Source organism: Microcaecilia unicolor, chromosome 9, assembly GCF_901765095.1.
Source record: "Microcaecilia unicolor chromosome 9, aMicUni1.1, whole genome shotgun sequence".
NCBI lineage: Eukaryota > Metazoa > Chordata > Amphibia > Gymnophiona > Siphonopidae > Microcaecilia > Microcaecilia unicolor.
In genome coordinates this window covers 134,434,132-134,458,985 of record NC_044039.1, presented here as the reverse complement: position 1 = coordinate 134,458,985, position 24,854 = coordinate 134,434,132, and the positions used below count along the sequence as shown (strand labels likewise).

Sequence of the window (24,854 nt, the reverse complement as noted above, 5' to 3'; positions counted from 1 at the left end):
GACCGAAGGTCCATCAAGCCCAGTATCATGTTTTCAACAGTGGTCAATCCAGCGGTCACAAGTACCTGGCAAAATCCCAAAACAGTACAATACATTTTATACTATCCTAGAAATAAGCAGTGGATTTTCCCAAGTCCATCTTAATAAGGGCTTATGGACTTCTTTACCCGTTCCACTCCACTCATTATTTTATATACCTCTGTCATATCTCCCCTCAGCCATCTTTTCCCCAAGCTGAAGAGCCTTATCTGCTTCAGCTTTCCTCTTAGGGAAGTTGTCCCATCCCCTTTATCATTTTTTTGCCCTTTCTCTGTACCTTTTCTAATTCCATTCTATCTTTTTTGAGATGCGGTGACCAGAATTGCACACAGTATTCAAGGTGTGATTGCACCATGGAGCAATACAAAGGCATTATAACGTCCTCATTTCTGTTTTCCATTCCTTTCCTAATAATACCTACCTAACATTCTATTTGCTTTCTTTGCCGTTGCTTCACACTGAGCAGAGGGTTTCAACGAATTGTCAACGATGATACCTAGATCCTTTTCCTGGTTGGTGACTAGTAATGTGGAACCTTGCAGTACATATCTATAGTTCGGGTTCCTCTTTCCCACATGCATCACTTTGCACTTGCTCACATTACCACAGCAGGCTTCAACAAAATTTTCATTATATATAGGAGCAAGCCCAAAAATTAGGCGCCAGCAACAGAGACCTTTTGCTTTTCTTTTCCCACAGCTTCAACATTGTCCTCAATGAAGTTTGTAGGGGTGGGGGAATCCCCTCCCAGATCAGCAGTCAATCTTTTAGAAACTGATTGAAAAGGCTGTCTTCCTATTTTGTGTCTGTGGGCAAAGAAACTTAAGGTGCTTCTGCAAATCACCGGCAGAAGCCTGTAGGCTCCGTTTCCAAAGCATTGTTGTCAGCTGTGTGACAGCACCCTGTAGATAGGTGAAGCAAAGAGGCATTTGCTCCACTACACTCTCCACTCTCTCTCATACTACCCTTGATCCAATCCTTGGGGCATAGCTAGCCAGTCAGGTTGTCAGGATACCAATAATAAATATGTATGAGTAAGATTTGCATGTACTCCCTCCATTGTATGGAAATCTGTCTAATAAATATTCGTTATGGATATCTTGACAATCCAGCAGACTGGGTATGCTTCAAGGACTCCCTGGAGTTGCTGCAAAAGGTAGTGGTAAATAGAAGATATTCAGGGGCCTAGAAAAATAGTTACACCGCTACTCTGGTAGTCTGTCTGATGCTTTGGAGGAGCAGGGTCACGTGGATCTGAAATACACTGGGTGACCGGGACTGGTCCTTTAGGTGTCAAGTTACCGGGAATTAGAGACCTGCACGGGAACAGGGTTCGCGAGAATCCCGCGGGGACGGAAGCAGTTCTGTGGGGATCCCGTGGAGACAGAAGCAGTTCCTGCGGGGTTCCCGTGGGGACGGAAGCAGTTCCTGTGGGGTTTTCATGGGGACAGAAACAGTGCTGTCATTTACTATGTTACTATTAATCCTCTCTGCTCCCGGGCTGATGCGCAGACCTCAGCTCTGACATAGGCACGAGCATCAGATGTCACCTGACCTACTGGCGTGTGCATGTGGTGATCTCTTAGCACACAGTGCCAGTGAAGTCTTACATGTGCGCACCAGAGTGTTCCAACTTCCGTTCCTTCCTTGCCTGCAGTGCTGCAGCTCAAACCCAGAGACTGAGAGAGCCGAAAGGAATTTTTTTTTAATGTACCATTAAATTCTTGCGGGGATGGGTTAGATTCCCCATGGGGTTGGGCGGGGATGGGTTAGATTCCCCATGGGGACGGGTGGGGATGGGTTAGATTCCCTACGGGGACGGGTTGGATTCCAGTGGGGACGGGTTGGATTTCTGTCCCCGTGCAACTCTCTATCGGGAATGTCTCCAGGGTTGTGTGCCCACTAGGATTGCTGTGAGTAACTTACTGGTGGCTGCAGGAAGTTTTATTTATTTACTTCAGTCCTTGGGGTACACCAAATTCCATCAGGTTTTCTGGGTATCCACAATGAATATGCATGAGGTAAATTAGTATGCAAATCTATCCATGCATATTCATTGTGGATATTCAGAAAACCCGATGACCGGTTTAAGAAGCCCTTTCATAAGGTTTGGACCAGTTGTTTGATGGGAAAGCTATCATTTATGGTAACAGAGAGCTACCCAGATTTGGCGTTTGATTTGGAAACCATTTTTAAATTGCCTAGGAAGTCATTCTCCTTTTTTACTCTCAGTTAGTTTTGAAGAGATAATTTTTAGAGTAACGTTGACTGCAATCACAGGGTGCTTACTTTGGCCTGATTTTGCATGACCATTTATCAGTTGTAACTTGGCATTAAGGTCCCCATGAGGTGGAAATATCTGTTTGCCTGTTAATATTTAATATGGTCTTTATCCAAAAGGCATGAATATGGGTGTTTGTTTTTCTCTATTGCATGTTTAGGATGTGTACTTAAAATTTACTTAGCTTTCATTATCAATAAAGGTGCAAAAAAAGTGGATACCTGGGTTTCTAGAGGGCATGAGGATAGCTGAGAAACTTGTTGCCTGGTGTGAAGGTGGCAGTCCTTTCCACATATCTCTTACATGCTTTTAAAAAGTGTTAGGGGAAGAGCCAGGTGTCATAGTATATGGGCATATCAATGACATAGAAAGGGAGGAGGAACTCACCAGGAGGAGGTGGATAACCCATCAGATGTCCGGGTTTTCTATTGGGAGGAACTGGTGTCCGGTCCTAAATATTGCTGAACTGGAGTCCACTAACCCAGCTACTGCCAATCCTAAAATGGCTAGCACCTGGTGTCCCCCTTGGGCCTTTCCAGTGCATGCGGCCCAGATGCACCACTGCGGGTGGCCAAGGTTATGGTTCGGCTATATCCGCTGGAGCAGGTGGAGTTGGACAAGCTCCATCTGTCTAGGTGGAACCCTTGGTGGTAGCGATCACAAAAAAGACCACTTTACCAGTAGAAGGTGGCGTAATTGTAAAAGATATCCAGTATAGGAAGCTCAAGGCTTCTCTCAGGCTATTGTCTGCACTTTCCTTACAGGTGGCTGTCTGCAGTTCATATGCAGCTCAGGCCTGTCTCGGTTGGTTTCAACAATTTGCGAACGCCTTCAGTTTGCTGATTCCCGTATCCCTTTGGATTTCCCAGACGTGGAATCAGAGCTCGCCTATTTTGCAGATTCCCTGTATGATCTGATTTGTGCATCGGTGAAGCAGATGGCTGCGGTCACAGCTCGCTTCTCTTTGTGATTGCACCACTTGGCGACAGACGCAGCTTCGAAGCAGCGTTTGGTGAATCTGCAATTTAAAGGCCACTTGCTCTTTGGAGCGGACTTGGAAAAAGTTAGTAAAGGACCTTGATAACTTTGTCTCGGCGTCTGCCTGAGGATAGGGCAAAGCTGTCCCCAAAGGCCGGGACATCCCGTCCTCATTTCAAGGATATACGTTGGTATAGACTGAGACAGTCAGTGTTCTCTCAGCGCTCTCACCATCAGTCTTGTCAGCCCTTTTGCTTGGTAAGCGTTCGGCTCCCTCCGCAGGGTGGCAGCCCTCTTCCTCTCGCCCCGCTCAATGATGGGGCTCTGGGTCTCTCCTTGGACCCGATTGGCAGATGACTGTCGCTGTTCTTTGAGGAGTGGACCAGCATAATGTTGGTTCAGTGGGTCTAGATATTTTATGAGATGGTTACAAATTAGAGTTTGCTTCTCCTTTCGCAAATTTTTTCTTGGAGTCCCCATGCTGGAACTCATGCATGCGGGTGGCAATTTGTTTGATGCTCCGCCAGTTGGTAGCCTTAGGAGCCGTCATTCCAGTACCATCGGCCAAGAGGTGGTTAGGTCGTTATTCCACTTATTTTGTGGTTCCCAAGCAAAAAGGAGATGCCTTTCGTCTGGTTCTAAAACTCAAATGGGTCAACCGTTCTCTCAAGGTCCAGCAGTTCCACATGGAGACCTTGCACGTACTTGATGGCCTTGGACCTCAAGGAAGCATATCTACTTATTCCTATTTTGCCTCTACATCAGAAGTCAGAGCCCGATTAAGGCATAGGTTAACTAGGCACGTGCCTTGTGCCCAAAAGTTTAGGGGGTTCCTGTCGGATGTGCTCAGGATTCAGTAGGCTAGGATTGTCAACTGTCTTGATTTTTTTTTCAGGGTTTAAAAATGTGTACATTACGTGTCTCATGGACTGATGATCAGAAGCAAACATGGGCGCTAGAGGCCAATAGCACCATACTAGTGCCTGTGTTTGCTCCCGCCCGATGATCAGAGCCGGTGGGCACGTGTAATAATGTGCTTGCCGGCTCTGAACGCTAATTGCATGCAAATGCATGCAAACAAAGCTCTCCCGCATTCATCCCTCATGATCAGTGGGCAGTGCGCCAAACAAGGGCCCTGCTACCGCTGCAAACCTTACGCCAGGGTTAGTAGCGAAGGAGGAATGAGGAAGACCCACTGAAGAGGTTTGACAGGTTCGGGATTTTCTCCTGGACTTGTCAAACCTAGCCCCCCCCCCCCCAATAAAAAAACAAGACCTGACCTCTAGGCCCCTAAAGCACGAAAACCCTGGTGGTCCAGTGGGACCGCTAGCTTCCCCCCCCCCCCTCCCACTCTCTCACACTGCACAAAAATGCCCTAGTGGTCCAGTGGGACTGCTGTCTATCTGCCCCCTCCACCCCATTCCACCCATATATAGAATTTAAACCTTGCCCAGTTCATCCCAGGATACACCGGGCAGAGATGGCTGGAGGGAAAACCTTCTGCTTCCCTCTTCTCTTTGGCATAGAAGAAATCAAAAACAAACAAGTAAGTAAAGCCTTCAGCTAGAAGTCTTGCTCAGACGCCATCTTGGTTCCCTCCCTCTACAGACCTCAATTTGACTGCTGCCCCTTTTTTGGGTAATAATTGATGAGTTTAATTTAGCCATGATTCGTTTCTCGATGTCCCAGAAGACCCTTAGTGGCCTCAAGAGTTGCGCCTAATGTGATTGGGTGATTTCTGTGATGACTCGCACACTTGGTGCATCCATTGCCTTGGGCCTGACCATTAGCCTAGCTCTTGTTTACAGATTCAGTTGAGGACACAGAGGGCGCAGCAGCTCCAACAGGAGCAACTTTTTTGCTTCCTGAAGACTGATTCATCTTCATTGGCACTAGAAGCATCGACCTCGATGGCTACCAAGACTTTGACATCCATTGGGAGTGCACCGGCATCGAGACAGTCTCCACCTCTCTTGACATGGGGCGCTGAAAGCAGGCCCTGGGACCAGTCAGCATTGGACCTGACACAGAGGACATCTACGGGTTCTTTACTGTCCTTGTCAGCACCAAAGGACTGTGATACTGAACACCAGTGGAAACCCAAGAAGCACAATCATCAGTCTTCGACACGGTGCCAGGAGCACTGGGGCATCAGCTTTGCTGGTACCTAAGAAGCGCCAGCACTGGGAAGAGCACGCCCCCTCTTTGGAAGAGGTGCTGGTGAGCAAGTCTCCAAGTAGCCAGGTCTCTGTTTTCGGTTCGGCACCGACACTTTCTCAGGCTGCCTCTCCTGGCTCCCCTGCCTTTGCCACCTTCCTTTTGATGAGCAGTTCTGAGCCATGCTCAGGGAGGAACTGGCGCAGATACTGCAACTGCAAACCGCTCAGGCATTGAGGGCACTTGTGCCAGTTGCATATCGGTCCCAGATTCTTTGTGAAGTTGAGCCCATGCCTGTGCAGATATCCTCGACGCCGGTGCTTCAGGATGCATTGATGAAGAACTGGGAATCTCCCCTCAGTGCAGGTTGCACTTAAGAAGATGGATATGCAGTATCTTTTCCAGAAGACTGTCGGATTTGAGAGGGCCCAGCTACCTCTGGTGGTCGAATCTACCCTCATACAAGCTAGGAGTTCCAGGACTCATGCTTTGGTGCCTCCGGGTAGGGAGGCTTGGCCACTGGACTCATTTGGGAGGAAAGCTTTTCAGGCCTTGATGATTATTGCCTGCGTCCAGGCCTGCCAGCTCTACATGCAGTCTTGTAGATTGTCTGTCACAGAAGTAGGCCACAGAGCTTCACCAGTTGGCCAGTACGCAGCTGGAGTATTGGAAATATCTGGCCAGGGGCATGTATGATTCTTTTGATAAAATACCAAGATTGGTTGGGAATTGATCTAACCGTTTTCTTATGGCAGGCAGATTTATCATTGCTTCACCTGTACCAGAAAATTATCCATTGGACCCCTGACTATTGTCTGCACCCCCAAAGGTACATTTTACCCTGAGCCTTATGCTAAGTATCAACCTGTCAGCCCAGCATCCTGCTCAGTGTTCAAGAGCAATAGCCATCTTGCCTCTCCTGGCCACTTTTATTTTAATTAGGTAGGTTAAATTGTAGTAGCAGTATATACTACCTCGGGTGAGTTTCCTAATAAAAGCCTCAATAAAGCTTCTTAAATGAATAATACTGGAGATAGAGATGGTGATATAAATGAGGCAGATAATCCATATTTTGGTCATCTTGATAAGGATATGTGGTCACTTCGAGAAAACAGAGTCTGAACACAGGAAAACCTGTGCCATATTCACCCAATGCCCTATTAAGAGAAGCTCCAAGATAAAGGTATTTAGATTAACAAAGTTAATTGCCTTTTGCTCTTTCCATCCAGGTTGTTACGGACAAATGTTATGTCTTTGCAGATTTTAAGCATAAGTTCACTGTTCAAGCCTCGCCTACCATGGACAGAAGGAAAAGCTTCATTGGTTACCGATCCAGCCCACCTGCAAGTCCTACCATCATTCCACGGCTCAGGGCAATACAGTGTAAGCTGCCTGATTAGATTAAAATAAAACAAATCTGTGGTGCTACTATAGCTTCAGGCTGTTAGTATGATTGAAACATATTATGGTACTGCCAGGAGAGCTGGAAGGAACTAGAGAAGTGAGCATTTATAGCATGGTCTTGCATCAGGCTTCTGTTTCCAGTAAGATATTATTGTACAGGTATGAGTTAGATGATAAAATACTCCGAATCTAGGTTTGTTGCTAGTCATACTCTACAAAAGAATAGTGGCTTCCCATACTCTTATAAATGAGGGATTTTTCCTTAGGTTTGTACTGGGAATAATGCACTCCTTGTTCTTAGCTAGGTTTTGGAGGTTCAGAGAGAGAAGCGACTTTCCTGGAGTCAATGTCATTGGCAAAGAGGAGCTTGGTACTCATAACATATACTTTTCTTTGAATTGTACAATAATGGGGAAATGGGACTTGATATATTATCGTTCTGTGGTTTTTGCAACTACATTCAAAGTGGTTTACATATATAGGTACATATTTGTACCTGGGGCAATGCCCAAAGTCACAAGGAACTACAATGGGAATTGAACCCAGTTCCTCAGGATCATAGTCCGCTGCACTAACCACTAGGCGGCTACTCCACCCCATTTAAAAGTCAGTTCCTTCTCTTGATTTTGAGAATCAAAGGTACTTTTGTAGTGGATGACCTCATTTGATCTATTTATGCAGTGACCCCAGATGAGAGCAACAAAGCATGGGGCTGCAGCTCAGCCCTACAGAGGGAGGAAGGAGAAGAGAAGAGAGAGAACAAGAAAAAAGGCTGTACCTGTGGTCCAAGTTCTTTGCATCACAAGGAGTCAACCACAGCAGAAGATGGGTAAGAGTGCAAAAAAAACTGCCTAGGCTCCAAATGATTGAGAGTTCAAATCTTGATGTGTTCATTCATGAATCTACAATATTGAATGCATACAGCTGGAAGTAAAGCTAATTTGTAGTTAAATGTATTGATTAAATTATCTTTTATTTGAAAGATTTAAAGTTTAAGGTCTATTGATGTGATTAAACAGCATTTCAACAAGCAGCAAAGTGGTCTACAAATAAAGACAAAAGCACATGTAAAATAGCAGTAAAAATATAGACAAAGGCTGTGAAACGTAAAACTGTAGATACAGTGAGATTGGTGGTTTACAATAAAAAAGAGAGAGAAGATATGCACATGAAACACACAAGGAGTTGAGCATTGATAGGAGATGGAACATATATACAAAGAAAAATATTGAAATGAGAAAGAAGAATAATCGCCCTAAAGGGCATGACTCTGCCTTTACGCTAGCTTGATATTACTCTCGGCGTTGACAAGGCTGGGAAGATTAATTGAAAAAAACAGGTTTTTAAGGCAGTGAATTTAGTAGATTTCTCCTCTTACTTCAGGTGGGAGTTTATTCCAAAGTAGAAGCTTGTACATTAATGAGGAGCAGCGTGTAACCTCAAATTTACTACTTCTACTAATCATTTCTGTAGTGCTACTAAACGTATGCAGGTACTTTCTCTGTCCCTAGAGGGCTCACAATCTAAGTTTTTGTACCTGGGGCAATAGAGGGTTGAGTGGCTTGCCCAAGGTCACAAGGAGCTGCAATGGGAATCAAACCCAGGTCTCCAGGATCAAATCCCACTGTGCTAACCAGATGTTAAGTAGTAATGAAGCTCTGTGCCAAAGGCATTTTGTCAAGAGTAGAATTTTAAACTGGGTCCTGAGTTTAAAAAAGAAACATGTCAACAACTAGCAAAGCCAGTTAAGGAAGATCTGTGTCAAAGGCACTGTGTCAAGAGAAGAATTTTAAACTGGGTCCTGAGTTTGAATGAGTTGCAACCTTTTAAAAAAGAAACGTGAACAACTAGCAAAGCCAGTTAAGGATGAATAAGTAGGTGAAACTCTAAAGATCCTTACTATTCAACATAAATCTAACAGCAAGCAATCCCACAAAGCAAAAAAAGAAGCGTGAACAAGGGTAGTGACTTGTCCATCTAAAGTGAGATGGGAAATGATGGGAGCAAGAGTGGTTATGCCATCTGTCAGGTAGCTTCTGGTTTATCTAGTGATTTGTCATCAAGACATACAGTGAGTGACTGCATATTCAGGGATAAGGGATCTGAAGAAATAAGCAACTTAATATTGTCTATATACAAATAGCTGGTTACATTTAAGCCTTGAATGAGGGTAAAAAGAGGGAACAGAGTAGAAGGTCTTCATGGGAGGAGTGTACAACATCACAAACTGAGGGATCCCCCTCCCTTTTCTACCCACTTGGAAACGTTATGTTCCAACAGTGGTGTTAGGCTGGCTAGGGGAAGGGAGGAAGTTACTTCCAAGAACGGAATGTTAGAGACTGGTCAGTAGTTTCCGAGTTTATCCTGGTCAAGGGAGCTCTTTTTTTCAGTAGGGGGTGCACAGCTCTTTTCAGTGGCATTGCCAGCTGCCCTTCCACAAGAGAGGAGTTAGTGCCCCCCTCCTTGTTCAATTGCTGCTGACTGTTTAAGTTACTCTGTCTGTTATAATACTAGCATAGGCCTGAGGCTATTGGCCCCTCTATTTTTCAGTTAAGCTGAATAGAATCAAATCAAATTGAAAAACCAATTCACAGGAGCAAATCGAATCAAAACATTTTTGACTGACTTGGACAGCACTACTGTGCTATAACAATTTCTAAAAACTTGATTTATGAGAGTGAAGAGAACAAGGTTAAAAAAACAATCTTAGCCATAAAACCACTTTCTTAATGATTTTTGACCAAATGACAGTGCCTCGTTTCCTTTTTCTCTGTTAAAAAAAAGAAATAAAAGGATACTCAAAGCATGAATTAAGATCTGTAGTTCCTACTCCCTCCCTCCTCCTTCAGATATGTTTCTGTTTATCAAAAGGACCAATTTCTCAGATTTTAGAAGTCAAGCTAGAGAGGCTACAATATCTGCTCTTAAAAAAAAAAATATATATATATATATATATCATACAAGTATTTTTTTCACTGGCATGAATTAATTTCAAAACTCTTAGTGAATGTGAGTGGTCTTTTGAAAGTTTTAGATGTGTAAGAAAGAATCCAAGAGCTACAGTTTTCAGCCATATTATTGATCATAGACTACATCTTAAAAGTATGTTTCTCTCATTTTGCTTTTCACTTTTTTAGCCTTAAGTCACTAATTGATGGATACAAGCAGTGGTCATCCAGTGTTCCGAATTTAGAGAAGGTCCAGAAAGCATCCCCTATGATACTAGGGTTTACTAGCTTGACTGAAATTGGTAAGATCAGATTACAAATTACTTTGCAAGTACATTCAAAGGATCTAGCTGCACAACTTTGGGAGTTTAAGATGCTAGATTGGCCCCTTTAAAATTATAGAAGGGGGGGTGCTGAGTGGCATTTGGGTGGAGGGACAATGTTAGCAGAAAAGAGCTGTGAAAATCAGATAACAAACCGGTGCCCAAACTTAAGAAGAGGGATAGATAATAATCTAGATCTAACTGGTGATATCCTGCTCCCCCTCATGTGTAGAACTTGATAAAAGCAAGAATCAAACACTGCCCCCTCCCAATCTCAGATTCCCGTGCTATCCCTTGTGACAACTAATGAAAACAGGAACCCTCTTCCCCCTGTTGAGAGGGACTAATTGGTGGCTCTGAGGGGGACTTTGGGGGGGGGGGGGTCATCTGCAGCTTTGGGCTTTGAGGGGGGGGAGAGGATGCTCAGGAGATGGGTTTGGATAAAAAGCTAGGACTTTTAGATTGTTTTTATATAAGCTGCTCAGTTGTCAGCTAAATTTTAGCTGGCTAAATTTAAGCATTTTATTTGGCCCCTGAACAGTTTACTGAAAGTTGATTTGATTTACTTTTAGTTCTTAGTTTTCTTCCTCCTTACACTCTTATCCATAATAGTATTTGCAGAGTGTCACCTGAATTATTATTCTTAGGTTTTAATGTTAACATCAAATAATAAGCTTTAAAAAAAAATAGAATAAAAGAATCCTAAAGTAACAACAAATAGCACTACCAGTAAGTAAAATTCAAAGTGGATACTGTATAATAATGAAGGATCCATGTCAAATAAAAAAAAAAAAGAGGGGACGCAAGAACAATAGTTTTGGCCCCAATACAGAAAAGAACACATACATCTGGAGGTAGATTATGTAATAAAGGAGTAGTCAAGCAGTCAGAGCAGTGGACCAAGAATCAGAAAACATAAGATAAGCTATACTGAGTATTAATCAAGGTCCATCAAGCCTAACATCTTGTTTGACAGTGAACAGTCCAGATCACAAGTATTATTTTATTTATTTATTTATTTATTGCATTTGTATCCCACATTATCCCACCTCTTTGCAGGCTCAATGTGGCTTACAATTCGTCGTGGATATTGGAAGTAGAAAAGAATATACATTTGGTTTATGGAGGGTTAGGGTTACATGGTGGTGAAGTACATGGTTGTGTTACAGCAAATCCTAAATCTCATAGCTCATTTCATTACGTCCCAAGGATCAGCCCAGACAAATGGGTTGTAACCATCCACCAGCAGGTGGAGATACAGAACTCTGAGTTGTACCTCATAAGCTCCTGTGCTTAACAACCAAACCAGTATTCTCTATCTCCAGTAGGCGGAATAGCAGCTCCTGTGTGCTGTGGTGACTTCTGTATGGCCGCCTGCCCTGCCTGCAGGTTTAGTCGAGTTTGGGGTTGAGAATATCCTGTGCCTGAGGTGTAAACCTAGTGGTCTATTTCGCTTTCCTGTTGCCACTTTCTACCTCTTTATATCAGACTTCCCTTCTTTTTCTCCTGTCTCTATCTTAAAAAAAAAAAAAAAAAGCTCCGTGAGGCATTGGTGGCCATTTTGTGAGCAGGTTCCCTGCCTGCTACTGTGTCCCGGGATGTTGGTTTTGCGGGGGTAGAAGTCTCTGTCCTGCCATTTTCGCCTGAATTTGTCTTTTTATTACACTAGGCCTTTTTTTATTAAAGTCATCTCAAGCTGCCTCTCCTTCCCCTCACATTGTTTTTGAGGAGCAGCTTCCTAAGAAACAAAAACCTTCCCTTTTGTAGGATGTGGAGAATGTTCCTCCTCGGGACTCAGGATGTTTTATCTGTGTATTCTAACTGTCCTAGTTCTGCTGGTTGCCCTGTCTTGGACATTTCAGAGGCAGACAGGGGTGATGTTACTATTGTAGCTAGGCTGTTTTTGAGAGTGGAGTTGCTTCTGTTAATCACAAAATCTATGGAGGCTTTAAATATTTCTTCCTCTTCTTCTCAGTCTTCTGGTCCTGCTCCATCTATTATGTCGGGTACTAATTGACCTGTATCTTTCCATATTCATGAGGCTATGCAGGAGCTTATTACAGCTCAGTGGGAGACCCCTGACTCTAACCTCCAGGTGGCTCGAATTATATCCCCTTCTGCTCTCTGATTTAGAGCAGTTTGCTCTTCCTAAGGTGGATGCCCTTATTACGGCGGTTACTAAACATACCACTATCCCTATTAAATGTGGCACTGCATTAAAGGATATGAATGACCACAAGCTTGAGGCTTCCTTGAAGCTTGCCTTTCAACTAGCTTCATTAAATTCTCAGGTAGCAATTTCTTCTTTATCGTAGATTCAACAGTTGTCCACATTGGACTCTCCTCCAGGCTTTCTCCCAACCCTAGAGGCGGGGTTGTCCTATTTGTCAGATGCTGTTTATAATATTCTCTGAGCATCAGTTAAGGGTATGCCCTTGGCCATTTTGGCAAGACGCTGGCAGTGGTTGAGGCATTGGGCTGCAGATGTGGCATCCAAATCTCAACTGGCAAAGTTGCCCTTTTAGAGGAAACTACTCTTTTTGGTGCAGATTTGGAGAAGATTGTTAGACCTGGGAGATTCCAAGGTCCAGCGGCTACCTGAGGACAAGCCTAAGCCTCATCTCTGGGCAGCTAAATCTAGTTTTGAAGAAGAGCGGAGGTATAGACCACGGAAAGTTGGTGCTTCTGCTCAAAAACCTTGCATTCCTGAGACTCCATCTTTCTTTTGAGGAGACAGGAAGCCCTTTTCCGCTTCCTCAAGAACTTCTCCCTCTTTGCAGCCCTCACAGTGACAGGGTCAAGGTTCACTGCTTGTATGTAGACATAGGTGGGCATCTTTCCCGCTTTCACAAGGTGTAGACCACCATTATTGCAGACCAAAGGATCCTCGATATCATTCTCCATGGCTACAAGCTAGAATTTTCAAATCCACTTGCAGATCATTTCATGCTGTCCCCTTGCAGCAGCTCTGCAAAGAGCCGGGCAGTGCTAACTACCTTAGCCTCTTTAAGGAGACAAGGGGCCATTAAGCTCATTCCTCCAGCAAAGAGACACAGGTTGATATTCCATCTATTTTGTCATCCCAAAGAAAGAAAACTCTTTTTGCCTGGTTCTGGATCTCAGATGGGTGATCAAGTCTCTCGGAGTGCTGAACCTCTGCATGGAGACTCTTCGTTCTGTTATAGCCTCGGTCCAGCCAGACGAATTTCTTACCTCATTTGACCTCAAGGAGGCTTATTTTCATATCCCAATTTGGCCTCCTCACAGGAAATTACTCCGGTTTGTGATCCTGGGAGATCATTTTCAATGAAGGCCATACCTTTTGTCCTTGCCACTGCACCTCGCACATTTTCAAAAGTTATGGTGGTGATGGCAACCTTTCTTTGCTGGCAAAGGATCCAGGTACAGTAGAACGCCGATTATCCGGACTATCCTCTGCAGAGGGTGACCTGAATAATTAGACATATCAAAATTTTCTAAGGAAAATGCAATCAGAGCATGGCATATTGAACATTTAGTTTTATTTTTATCAATAAGTTGGCAGAAAAAAATACAACATACTGTACAGTTCTGTAATTGTAGTATGTACAATACTGTATTTATAATTAAAAAGGGAAATACTGTATAGTACTGTATTTAAAAGTAAAGTACTGTGCAGTGCTGTGCTGTGTGTTTTGTACATATGTACACTACTGTACACTAAAAATGGAAGTAATTCTTAATTGCTTCAAGGCCGATTTTCATTTCTCAGCTGCCAAGATCACGTTGCCTTTTCAGACAAAGGAGCTGGATTGCATTGCTTTCTTCCTGCTTTTCCAGCCAAGCCATTGCTGTATTTAAACATTCAAAGGCTTCTTCATGTGCGGGTCCCACATCAGTATCAATCTGGTGATCATCACCAGTTTCTTATTCTTTGTGTTCTTTGTCCTATACAGGTTCCACAATTTCATCATCTGTTATGATCTGATTCCCTGGATCATTTTCATCACTGCATATCCATTCACTGACATTCTCAACATCACAATCAGAGCAACCAGGAACTTGTAGAAGATCTTTGGCAATGTTTTCAAGGGCATCATCTTCTTCTCCCTCTGTGTCTTTCTGATTTGTTTAGAATTATGTTCCAAGCGTTTTTCAGGGTTTGGTTTTTAACCTGATTCCAAGCGTTAGCAACCATGTAGGAACAATCTTTTATGTTCAGTTCTCTTGTGAATTGGATCATGCCACATTCAGTTTCTATGTCAGCCAAAATAAGTTTTTTTTCAGTTTTTTCCTGTAAAGTCATTTCAGTGAAACCATAACTCCTTGATCCATTGGCTGCATTACAGATGTCACATTTGGTGGCAAAAAAGCACTTTGAATCTACCTTCCTGTCGCTCTAGGCTTTCTGCTGTAGGATTTGATGGTGCATTGTCCAACAGTAAAATCACATCTCCATCTTTTCCTGTATGAAGCTGAAATCTTTTCACCTCCAGTGTGAAACAAATGTCTTACCTGTCAAAGAAAATCTCGCAATTCATCTAGGCTTTTTTTTTTTACTTCTGTACAACAGCGGAAGGTTATGTATGTTTGTGAATGTACAAGGGTTTTTAGATTTATCAATCAGCAATAACTCCAACTTATGACTACTGTTCTTTTCCCCCCAACCAACAGTGTGACACATTCTGTAGATGACTTGAATCCAGGAGCAGATTGCTCCTTGTGACTAACCAGTGATTTACTGGGGAGCAATTTCCGATTCAGACCCATTTTGTCTGCATTATAAACACAATCGAGGTCATAGTTCTTGATAAGGTCATTAAATTGACCAAGAAAGTCATTAACTGCTGGCAAATTTGGGGAAAATGTTTTTCACCATGGATTTCAATTTGCCTTATTCCATGGTGGTGCGTGAAATTTCGAAGCCATCCAGTGCTGGCTTTGAAGTCTGAATTCCCCTGAAGCTGCTTATTGAAAACCATCACCTTTTTGGCTAATAGCAGCCCAGAAATCAGGTGGCCCAAGGATCTTTTTTGCAGCAACCAAATATATAGAGCTTTATCTACCTTTTCAATAGGTGACCTTTTCAATAACTCCCTTCCTCTTTTTCAAAAACTGAGGTGTAGTTTACAGTAGCATCACTTTGTCTTTTTATGTCAGATATTGTTGATGTTCCTACACCATATTCTGCCAAATTTTTCCATGACACTCCCTTTCTTAATTTCTCCATGATATCAATTTTCTCTTTTAATGACAAAATGTGCCTTTTTCGCTTTGTTTCCATTTTTTCTGCTGTGTATGAGTTAGGGAAGGGTAGGGCTTTTCTCTGCCATGTCCCTGCAAGCTGAAAGAGCAAGGCTGTTTCCTTCGGCCGCATCCTTGCAAGCTGAAAGAGCAAAGCTGTTTCCTCTGCCTCGTTTAACAGAAAACGGAGGAACAAAGAGTGTTTCTCTAGCCCAGGAGGGGCATCTTCTTGTTCAGTGGGTAGAATTGAACATTCCGATGATTTCAATGTCTCACATAGCAGGTTCACTGAACTCGCAAGATGATTTCCTCAGCAGAGTGTCTCTGGACCTGGGGAAATTGAAACTGTTAAAGACTGCATTTCACCCATTTCCACACAGTGGGGCCTTCCGGTTCTAGGCCTCATGGCATCCAGACTCAATGAGCAAGTACGCAGATTCTACAGCCGTTTCATGGAGAAAAACTCCTTAGGAATGGATGCACTGGTATAGCCTTGGCCGTCAGACAGCCTCCTTTACGTGTTTCCTCCGTGGCCTCTTGTGGGAAGGACATTGCACAGGATTGCACGTCATCCTGGGAAGGTTGTTTTTATAGCTCCGGACTGGCGCAGACGTCCTTGTTATGCGGACCTTATCCATCTTCAAATCGCTCCTTGGTTCACTCTTTTCCTCCACAGACAGGCTTATTGCATCAAGGTCCAGTGCTTATGGAGGATCCCTCCCACTTTGGCTTTAAGGAACAAGGGTTACATGGATGATGTTGATACTACCTTGCTGCAAGCCTGATAGCGGTCCACTTCTTCTTATGCTAGAGTGTGGAGCACCTTTGAGAGCTGGTCTGCACAGAATGGTATTTCTCCATGTTGTGCTTCCTTGCCTCACATTTTATCCTTCCTTCAAGAGGGATTCAAAAAAGGCTTGACTCTAACTTCGCTCAAGGTTCAAGTAGCAGCGTTGATGTGTCATAGAGACAAGAAACAAAATGCCTCATTGGTTGCCCACCCTGTTATAATGCGATTCCTCCAGTGAGTCACTCATCTGTGTCCTCCTCTCTGCAATATTTGTCCTCAGTGGAGTCTTCAAATGGTTCTTAAGGCTCTTCAGTCAGCCCCTTTGTTCAGCAACTATCAAAGATCTTGTTTTAACGGCAGTATTTCTAGTCACCATTTTGTCAGCACCAAGAGTTTCAGAGCTTCAAGTCTCTTGCAGGGATTCTTTTCTCTGCTTGTCTGACTCGGGAGTTTCCATATGTACAGTTCTGACCTTTTAGCCAAAGATTGTATCTCCTTTTCATGTCAGACTATGTTTCTTCCTTCTTTTTCCATGGAGGTTTATTCTGCAGAATACGCTTCCTTTGGACTGTTGGATGTGAAGTGTGTCCTTATGTGCTATCTTATCGCTACCAACGATTTCAGGCGGTCTGATCATCTTTTTGTTCTTTTTGTGGAACCCCAGAAAGGTTTGCTGGCCTCCAATGTGGCAATGGCTTGATGGCTTAAGGAGGCTATTTCTTCAGCTTACATTCTGAGGAGTAGATCTGCTTTCATGCATGTCAAGGCTCATTCTACCAGGTCTTTGGCGACTTCTTTAGCATAGTCTAGGGCAGTTTCGTTGGCAGAGACCTGTCGGTCAGCGACATGGTGGTCTTATTCCTTTAAGCATTACTGTTTAGATGTGTCTGCTTGAGTAGATAACTTCTTTTGTCAGCTCCTCAAAGACTGAACTAAGCCCTGCTGTGCCTTCTAGAGGCTATTTGTTAATGCTGTAGGCTGTGGCAGAAAGTTCAAGTTTAAATCTATGGGGAAAAGGGTTTTATACTAGAGGCTAGTTTGCTTTTTTGAAATTCAGTCTTTATCAATAAAACTACCATTCCTTTTTTTCCCCCAGTCTTTAAATCGCCAAAGCACAGACAAAAATAATGTTCACTTACCCAGAGACATGTCGTCTTCTCTCAGAACTTCTCAGAAAGGTGGTTACCTGGGAATTTTCCTTTCTTTATAGTTTTGATTCTAAGGGGACTGCTTCAAACAGACACTTTTGAAGTTAACATAGTAATCAGGTTGCCCTAGTAACCTTTGCAGCTTCTTTTCTACCTTCCTCACAGTACCTTAACACTTATTTCAGGTATGGCCATTAGTGGCTAACAGTGACACATGTAGCTGTCAATCACTAATGGAAGGGGGTGTGAGGATTTCACAGATCAGTTAAAGGGGTGTGGGAATAAAAAAGGTTAAGAACCCCTGCTTTAGGATAACCCTCAGCAACACATTTATGGTAGACACAATCCACTATAAATTTTACCATTTTTACTCTGGATAAGTCATTGGTTCAACCCCTGCAGTTAAGGTAGATGCTAAGATATATATTTGAGACCAGTTTTACACAGCTATTGATTTTTGGTTTTGTTTTGTGTAGAGAATGAAAATGGTGATCTTTTAAACCAGGAGGAAGGCAAAGAGCAAGACTCGCCTGCAGCCAATCAGTCTTACCTCTGTATACCATTCTATAAAGGAGGTGATGGGGATGGTCCTAGCAGTGATGCCAGTGAAGACCCCACCCCTGTGAACTCAGCTATGAATACCCCACAGCTTACTCCCACCAATAGTCTCAAACGCAGCTCCCACTACAAGAAATGTTCAATGGTCCTTCTGGGGTGCGGCACCCTGTTAGCCACAGTGGCTCTGGGCTTTGACTTGCTGGAGGCAGGGAAATATCATGTTCCCCAAGATGGACTAGAACAGAAAGAAGAGAAGAAAAAGAAAGAAGGCATATTCCAGCGCAGTGGACGCCCACGCAGAAGCATCAGCCCACCTTCAAGAAAACTCTTCAAGAAAGAGGAGTCTACTTTGCTTTCAGGAGAGCCAGCAACTTCTCTGACACTCTTGTCCCTGTCTTCCATTTCTGAATGTAATTCCACCCGGTCTTTGCTGCGCGCAGATAGTGATGAAATTGTGGTGTACGAGATGCCTGTCTCTCCAGTAATGGTTGAGGATCCTGTGTCATTTGTTACTAACCCACTAGTCAACTTTTGCATTGAAAGTTTCAAGAAAGATCCCAATCAATCCTTGACGCCTACACATGTGCCTGTAGCCTCCAGGCCCCCACATGGACACAGAAGGACTCCTTCTGATGGAGCTATCCAGTTGGCTACTCTGGTTGCAAATGGGAGTTCTTCCTGTAACAATGCAAGAAATGCATCAGGAGCAAGTAAGTGTCTTAATGCCTCATTAATTTAGTTAATAAATACGGCTGACCTTTTGCACTAGGTTCCTGGTATCTATAGGAAGGTGAATCGAGTGCTTTTATGTAGGGAGATCTTTTTGGAAAAATGTTTAACCCACAGTCAGCTGTCTTAAAATTATGCTTGCTGAATGTAACTAAAAGCTTAGCCATGTAGAGAGTAGGTTCTCCTCAGTATTTGGATTGGGGGGTAATTCTTATAACAGTACCTGATTCGCTGCTTCAGTAGGCTTTGGTCTTGCTTAGTAGTTTATAAGAAAACAAGCCGTTGAGCCCATTAAAACGGGCAAAAGAAGCACCGTCAAGAAAGCAGTCTGAGCCCCGCCGGGTCCAGCCAAGCCCCCGCCCAGGAAAGTCGCAGAGGGAAGTGCCGGCTCCCAGGCCGGTCTGCGGTCACAGAAGCAGCGGCAGCAGCTGATCGGTCCTGTCGGTCTGTGCCTCGGAGCCGCTGTCGGACGATCCCCACCCAGTGCTCGCCGGTCACCCGCAGTTGTGTTCCTGTCTGTAAGTTTAACTACGCCGGGCGAGATGTGTGATATGCCGCGCATGCGCAGCACGTCGGTCACTCTTCATTTATATAGTAGATATACATACAAAGTAAATATTTTTCACACACAAAAAGGCTGTCATGAAGCTACCCCCACTGGGTGTGTGTATGAAAATATGTGCACTTACAAAACAGTGCATACTTTTTCAAGACATGTGAGTAGGTGTGGTCTTGGGCAGACCATGAGCTCGGTCGCAAAGTACATGTATTCTGTATAAAATATGCTCTTTTGCACAGGTTGTTTACCTCTACATTTATGCCAGTTCTCAAGATGGGCTAAATGCCTGCAGAATCAGTCTAGTCAAAACCTCTGCCAGTTTACCCACAGTATTTACAAAGACACACAGACACATGCCCTTATAAAATAGGTGCTGCCTCATCCCCTCAAAGTAGCCGACCTGTTGTAAAATTACCCCTGCATGTCAAATTTAGCATGAACTTTATCAGGGAAAACCTTCTTTAAAAAGAGGCAGGTGCAAGAGAATGTGTGTATTTCATACCTGTGGCAAGTTTCAAAATGAGTTTGCCTGCACTTTGAAAATTTGATTTGAAGCCTGCAGGTATAAAGAATGTATGGTCTTTGTGTCAGTTTTAAAAAATGACCTCATAAGTAGAGATTTTAAGTTATTTTTCTGGGTCAATAACAATTTGCACAATAGCAGGAAAAAAACAAAAATATATAAATATACTTCTGCTCAGAATTGTGAAACCTTTCCAACACTGGATCGGTTAATTGAATTCCATCATTGGAGTTTCAAATACATAAGCATTGTTTTCAGGTAAATTCTGCCTGCAGAAAAAGCAGGTCCAGGGTCCATGGGTCCTTCTTTACAACCAGAGAATAATTTTGTAACTGAGCTCACATATGCATAGTCAGTACCCTGTATTGGTACCAGAGCATTTTTAAAACAAGTATGCACACACATCTATTTTGAAAGTTACCCCAGAGAATATATGCCTTATGTTTACACCTGCTTTTAGCACACACTACTACTTATCATTTCTATACTAGATGTACTCAGTACTGTACATTTGAACATGAAGAGACAGTCCCTGCTTGAAAGAGCTTACAATCTAATCAGGACAGACAAACAGGACAAATAAGGGAATTAGTAAGGTGGGAATTATAAAACATACATGGGTACTGTACAAGTGAATAGGGGTTAGCAACTAAAAGCAGCATCAAAAAAGTGGGCTTTTAGCCTAGATTTGAAGATGGCCAGAGATGGAGCTTGACGTACTTGCTCAGGAAGTGTTATAGGAAGTCTATTCCAGGCATATGGTGCAGCAAGATAAAATGACCGGAGTCTGGAGTTGGCAGTGGAGGAGAAGGGTACAGGTAAGAGACATCTCCCCAATGAATGGAGTTCTCAGGGAGGAGTGTAGGGAGAGAGAAGAGTGAAGAGGTACTGAGGAGCTGCAGAGTGAATGCACTTGTAAGTGAATAAGAGGAGTTTGAACTGTATGCGAACATGGAAGCGAATGAAGTGACTTGAGAGGGCTAATACAGCAACACTGGTGGAATATAAGTTGTGCAGCAGAATTTTATACAGATTGGAGAGAGATGGCTTAGTGGGAGACCTGTGAGAAGCAACTTTCAGTAGCTTAAGTGAGAGGTGATAAGATTCTGGATAAGGATTTTGGTAGTGTGGTCAGAAAGGAAAGGATAAATTTTGGTGATGAAATAGAGAAAGAAACTGCTAAAGGCTTTAGCAGTCTGTTGGATATGTGCAGGGAAAGAGAGAGAGGAGTCAAAGATAACCCCAAGGTTACGAGCTGATGAGACAGGGAGGATGAGAGTGTTATCCACAGTGATAAAGAATGGGGGGAAGAGGAGAGGTGGGTTTGGGGAAAGATGTTTAGTTTCAGATGGTGGTGAGACATCCAGGCTGATACTTGGGCCTGGATTCCTGCTGAAATGTCTGGTGTGGAGAGGTATAAAGGTGATACTGAAAACCAAGGGATGAGGTCAGAGCACAAAGGGAAGACATATAGATGGGGGAAAAAAAGGATGTCCCAAGACAGAGTCCTGAGGTACACCAACTGATAATGGGATAGAAATGGTGAAGGATCTGCCAGAGTATATGCTAAACGTACGATGTGAGAGAGAAGAAGAAAACCAGGAAAGAGCAGAGCCCTCAAATCCAAGTGAGGACAGCGTATCAAGGAGTAGGCTATGATCAACAGTGTCAAAAGCTGCAGATAAATGATGTTGAGTTAATTTGCTTGCTTAAGTATGTGTGTTCAAAAATATATGCATAAGTGCAAACACCTCCCTGTTCGTGGGAATCCTTCGTGCTAGTTAGCTAAAGTTATGCATATACAGGCTGCCTTGAGGGAGGAAATTCTTACTCGGTCAGCTTGTTACTGTGAGAGGGGGTTTTTAAGGTTAATGGCTTTTTGGTGGGTTTAGCTAGGGATTTTGGGGTGTGGGAGGGTGCAAGGTGGGTGGGGTAAAATGGAAATTTTTTTTCTCTTGACTTGCTTCAAGTGATCATCCTAATAAGCCTTATAGGTGGTATAGAATAATTTTAATAAATACATAAAGAGCTTCCATTATTCAAAAGGCAGCATCAGGGTTTCCTTGTTTTATTTTTTAATGTGACATTTCTAATGGATTCCAATTGTACTGTGGTGGGAACATGACTTTGATGTCTCTGCATAAGCATAGGTGTAGTTTGGAATGAGCATGTACAGTTAGCCCCCCCCCCCCCCCCCCCCCCAATATGTTGCAGGTATAGGTACTAAATTAGTTCTTCTTTATCCCCTGAAATTAAGCAGGTAAACTATACTTATTCTCTGAAGGAATATGCTTCCATGCTCAAAGCCTGGTTTCTACTTATAGCAGTGCTCATGATTTTATTTCTGTTTAAGTAGAAAAGCAGTGATTTGGGAGAGAGCTCTGTTTTAAGAATCCTGTGATACCTCTGTAATATACTGTTTTTTTTTTTGTTTTTTGTTTTACTTTCACCTTTGGGTTCCATCATTCTTTTCTAGTTTCCTGCAGTTTATGTAACACAAAGCAGCACAAAAAGTCAGTATAACAATTTCTCATCCAATCAGTTCTCAACATTTTAATCCTACCTCACCACCAAGTCTTCATCTTTTCAAAAGAAACATTTTTTTTCCTCTCTTTAAAGGTGCCCAAAAGACTTCTAGTCTCAGTCCTGTTCTTGATCCAAGTGAGGTTCCTCGCCTGCCAGATCCCAATCTCATCTTTCCTCCAACACCAAGACGCTGGAATATGCAACAGAACTCCACACTGGAAAGGCCTAAAACCCTGGAGTTTGTACCCAGACCACGCCCCTCCTCTAGTAGGCAGCGAGTAGACTCCTGGTGGTTTGTGTCACCCAGTAGGAATCGAGAAGAGTTCTCTGCTAACAGCTCAAGCACTGAAACTCCAAGTAACTTGGACTCCTGTGTGGCCAGCAGCAGCAGCAGTACTGTAGAGGAAAGGCCAAGCCTGATCCCTTTCCAGGTGGGACTTCCTGTTAGTGAGCAGACACCATTAGAAATGTATGTAGAGGGGCAAAACCAGAGCAACGTTATTCCACTATTCAGAACTGAACCAAAAACATGCAAAGGTGCAGTCTTTGAAATCAAGCAAGAGTTTTGGCCTTAGCATGAAATGTATTCTGGGAACAGGCAACAACATAAAATATAATATTAACATTCAAGACTACTGAAATTCTTGCACTGTTAATGCACTTTACAATACCTGTGTCAAAACAGAAGGACGTTGCTCAGATTGGTCATATTGTGAAGCTGTTGACTGCCTGTCAACGGGATAAAAACTGTCTGATCTGAAGCTACTACTTTAGCTGCTGTTTTATTAATTTTATTTTAATTTTGGAATTATCATTTGTGAGTTAAAGCCTCATGAAGAGGCATAAAAATGTCAGTATCTAAGTATATTTTAAACCATGTGAATGTCTGAAATCCTGAATGTATGTGGTAACAGATTCTGGTGTTGGGAGATTAGACAACTGGAATAACCATATCACAAAGAAGTTTACCGAAATTAACAAAATGTTTTTATTTTCTTTTGTGATGGGATTTTGTCTTTCATTTTATGTATTCAGGATACAAAACTTGTGTTGAGTGGAGTCAATGACTGTTGTCTTCCTGTTTCTTTTGCTGTTGTATTTCAGCAATCAGTGTAAAAGTACTGTATTATAAATAAGGGTTTTGAATTACCTGTATGCAATTGGACTAAGGCATTCCATTCACTATTCTCTGGTTCCCATACAGAGTAGATAATTACAAATACTGCTGATGACATTAGACAACTCAAAAGTTGAGTCGGATGGTGCATACAATCTCATCAATGTATTATGGGGAGTATTTGCAACACTGAACTGCATGTTTGGCATTCTACTATTGTACCCAACACAACTAGTCCATATTATATTTGTATGCATGGAGACGAAATGAGTGCATCTTATTATATACATATATTCTTGCTCAGGGGAATTAAGCAAGTTGGAATTTTCTAGAATTAACTAGTATATCCATAAAAATGCATTCTCCATGAAAATGAGTATTCAGCTTTATTTTTAACCTTGGCACAAAAGTTTGCCAACTGTAATTCTTTTGATAGCCATCAGGGCCATCTTTAGTGGGACAGAGGGAGGGAGTTGGGGTGATTGACCTGAGTCCCCCACTTCGGAGCCCTGCCACAGTATATTCTACCAGACATCTCCCTTTTTCTTCTCTGTAGCTGTGATAGCTATAAAGTGTACTACAGAGCCAGCAGATTGAACAAAGAATACCTTTAGTGGTTACTTATGGGAGAAGTAACGTATGAAATGTTCCCTTCCCACATCCTTTAGTTTCAGGCCCTGCACCCCATCTGGGGACATGTTCTGGATTCTCTGTAGAAAAGCAGGGGTATGCAGTGTGACAAAGCTAGCACTCAGGGCCCCACAGAGAAGCAGCTAATCCCTGAACTACGGTTCCCAGAAGCCCTTGCAAGCAGGAGAGAGGAGGGTAGCCCAAAAGGGTGGAATGGCTTTCCAACCCCAGCAGGGGAAGCAGTGGATCAGTGCTAGGAGAGCCAGTTACTCCCTTCCCCACTAGAGGGAGAAGGGGAGGTGAAGCTCAGTCCTTTAGCTGCATCCCCAGTATATAATTCCCTCCAGCTGTGAGAGGAGAGAGAGATTTCCGAGTGGCTCCCAGCCACCAAGAGAGAGAGGAAACTGATTGAGAGAGAAGCTGCCATGGAGTAAGTGGAGGATGGAAAGGGCTTGCCACGGGAGCTTCCTTTGGGGGGGGGGGAGAGTAAGCTGCCATGGAGTGTGAGAACGTAAATGTAGCCCTGTCCAGCACATGAAGGCAGTGTGAGAGGCCACAGAGGTGTGGTGCTGTGAGGTAGGAGGAAAGCTACCAGCCTTCTTTGGTACAGGGTCCTCCTGGGTGCTGTGAAGAGGACAGGGGCATTAAGTAGTGGTTTCCTTAGAAGAGACTGTGTGTGAAAGGGTTGAATTATTGGGATGTATAGAACAGCAGGCTGAACTTTGACTGAGCCCTTCTGAGGGAGAGGGGAGGTAGTGCAAAGGAAGTGGGCCTGAACTGTTAAGGAACTGAATGTTGGCTGGAGTTTGGAACCCGGCCTGAACCCTGTTTGTGAACTGCATTTCAATTTTGAAAGTGGAACTGAATTGAGAATAAAGCACTTTGGTCTTAAGTCCATATGGCAGTCTGGTTCTTTGCTGG

General features: G+C 43.2%; 1 protein-coding gene across 1 annotated transcript in view; it reads left to right on the top strand.

Moving 5' to 3' along the window:
* Positions 1-24,100, top strand: part of MAP3K9 (mitogen-activated protein kinase kinase kinase 9) — a 95,419-nt gene extending 71,319 nt beyond the window's left edge. The window contains exons 7-11 of the mRNA XM_030215348.1: positions 6,716-6,838; positions 7,541-7,688; positions 9,997-10,109; positions 17,768-18,559; positions 22,280-24,100. Coding sequence (XP_030071208.1) covers positions 6,716-6,838; positions 7,541-7,688; positions 9,997-10,109; positions 17,768-18,559; positions 22,280-22,761 — 1,658 coding nt within the window. The 3' untranslated portion in view covers positions 22,762-24,100. The remainder of the gene's footprint in view (positions 1-6,715; positions 6,839-7,540; positions 7,689-9,996; positions 10,110-17,767; positions 18,560-22,279) is intronic.
* The last annotated feature ends 754 nt before the right edge of the window (positions 24,101-24,854 follow it).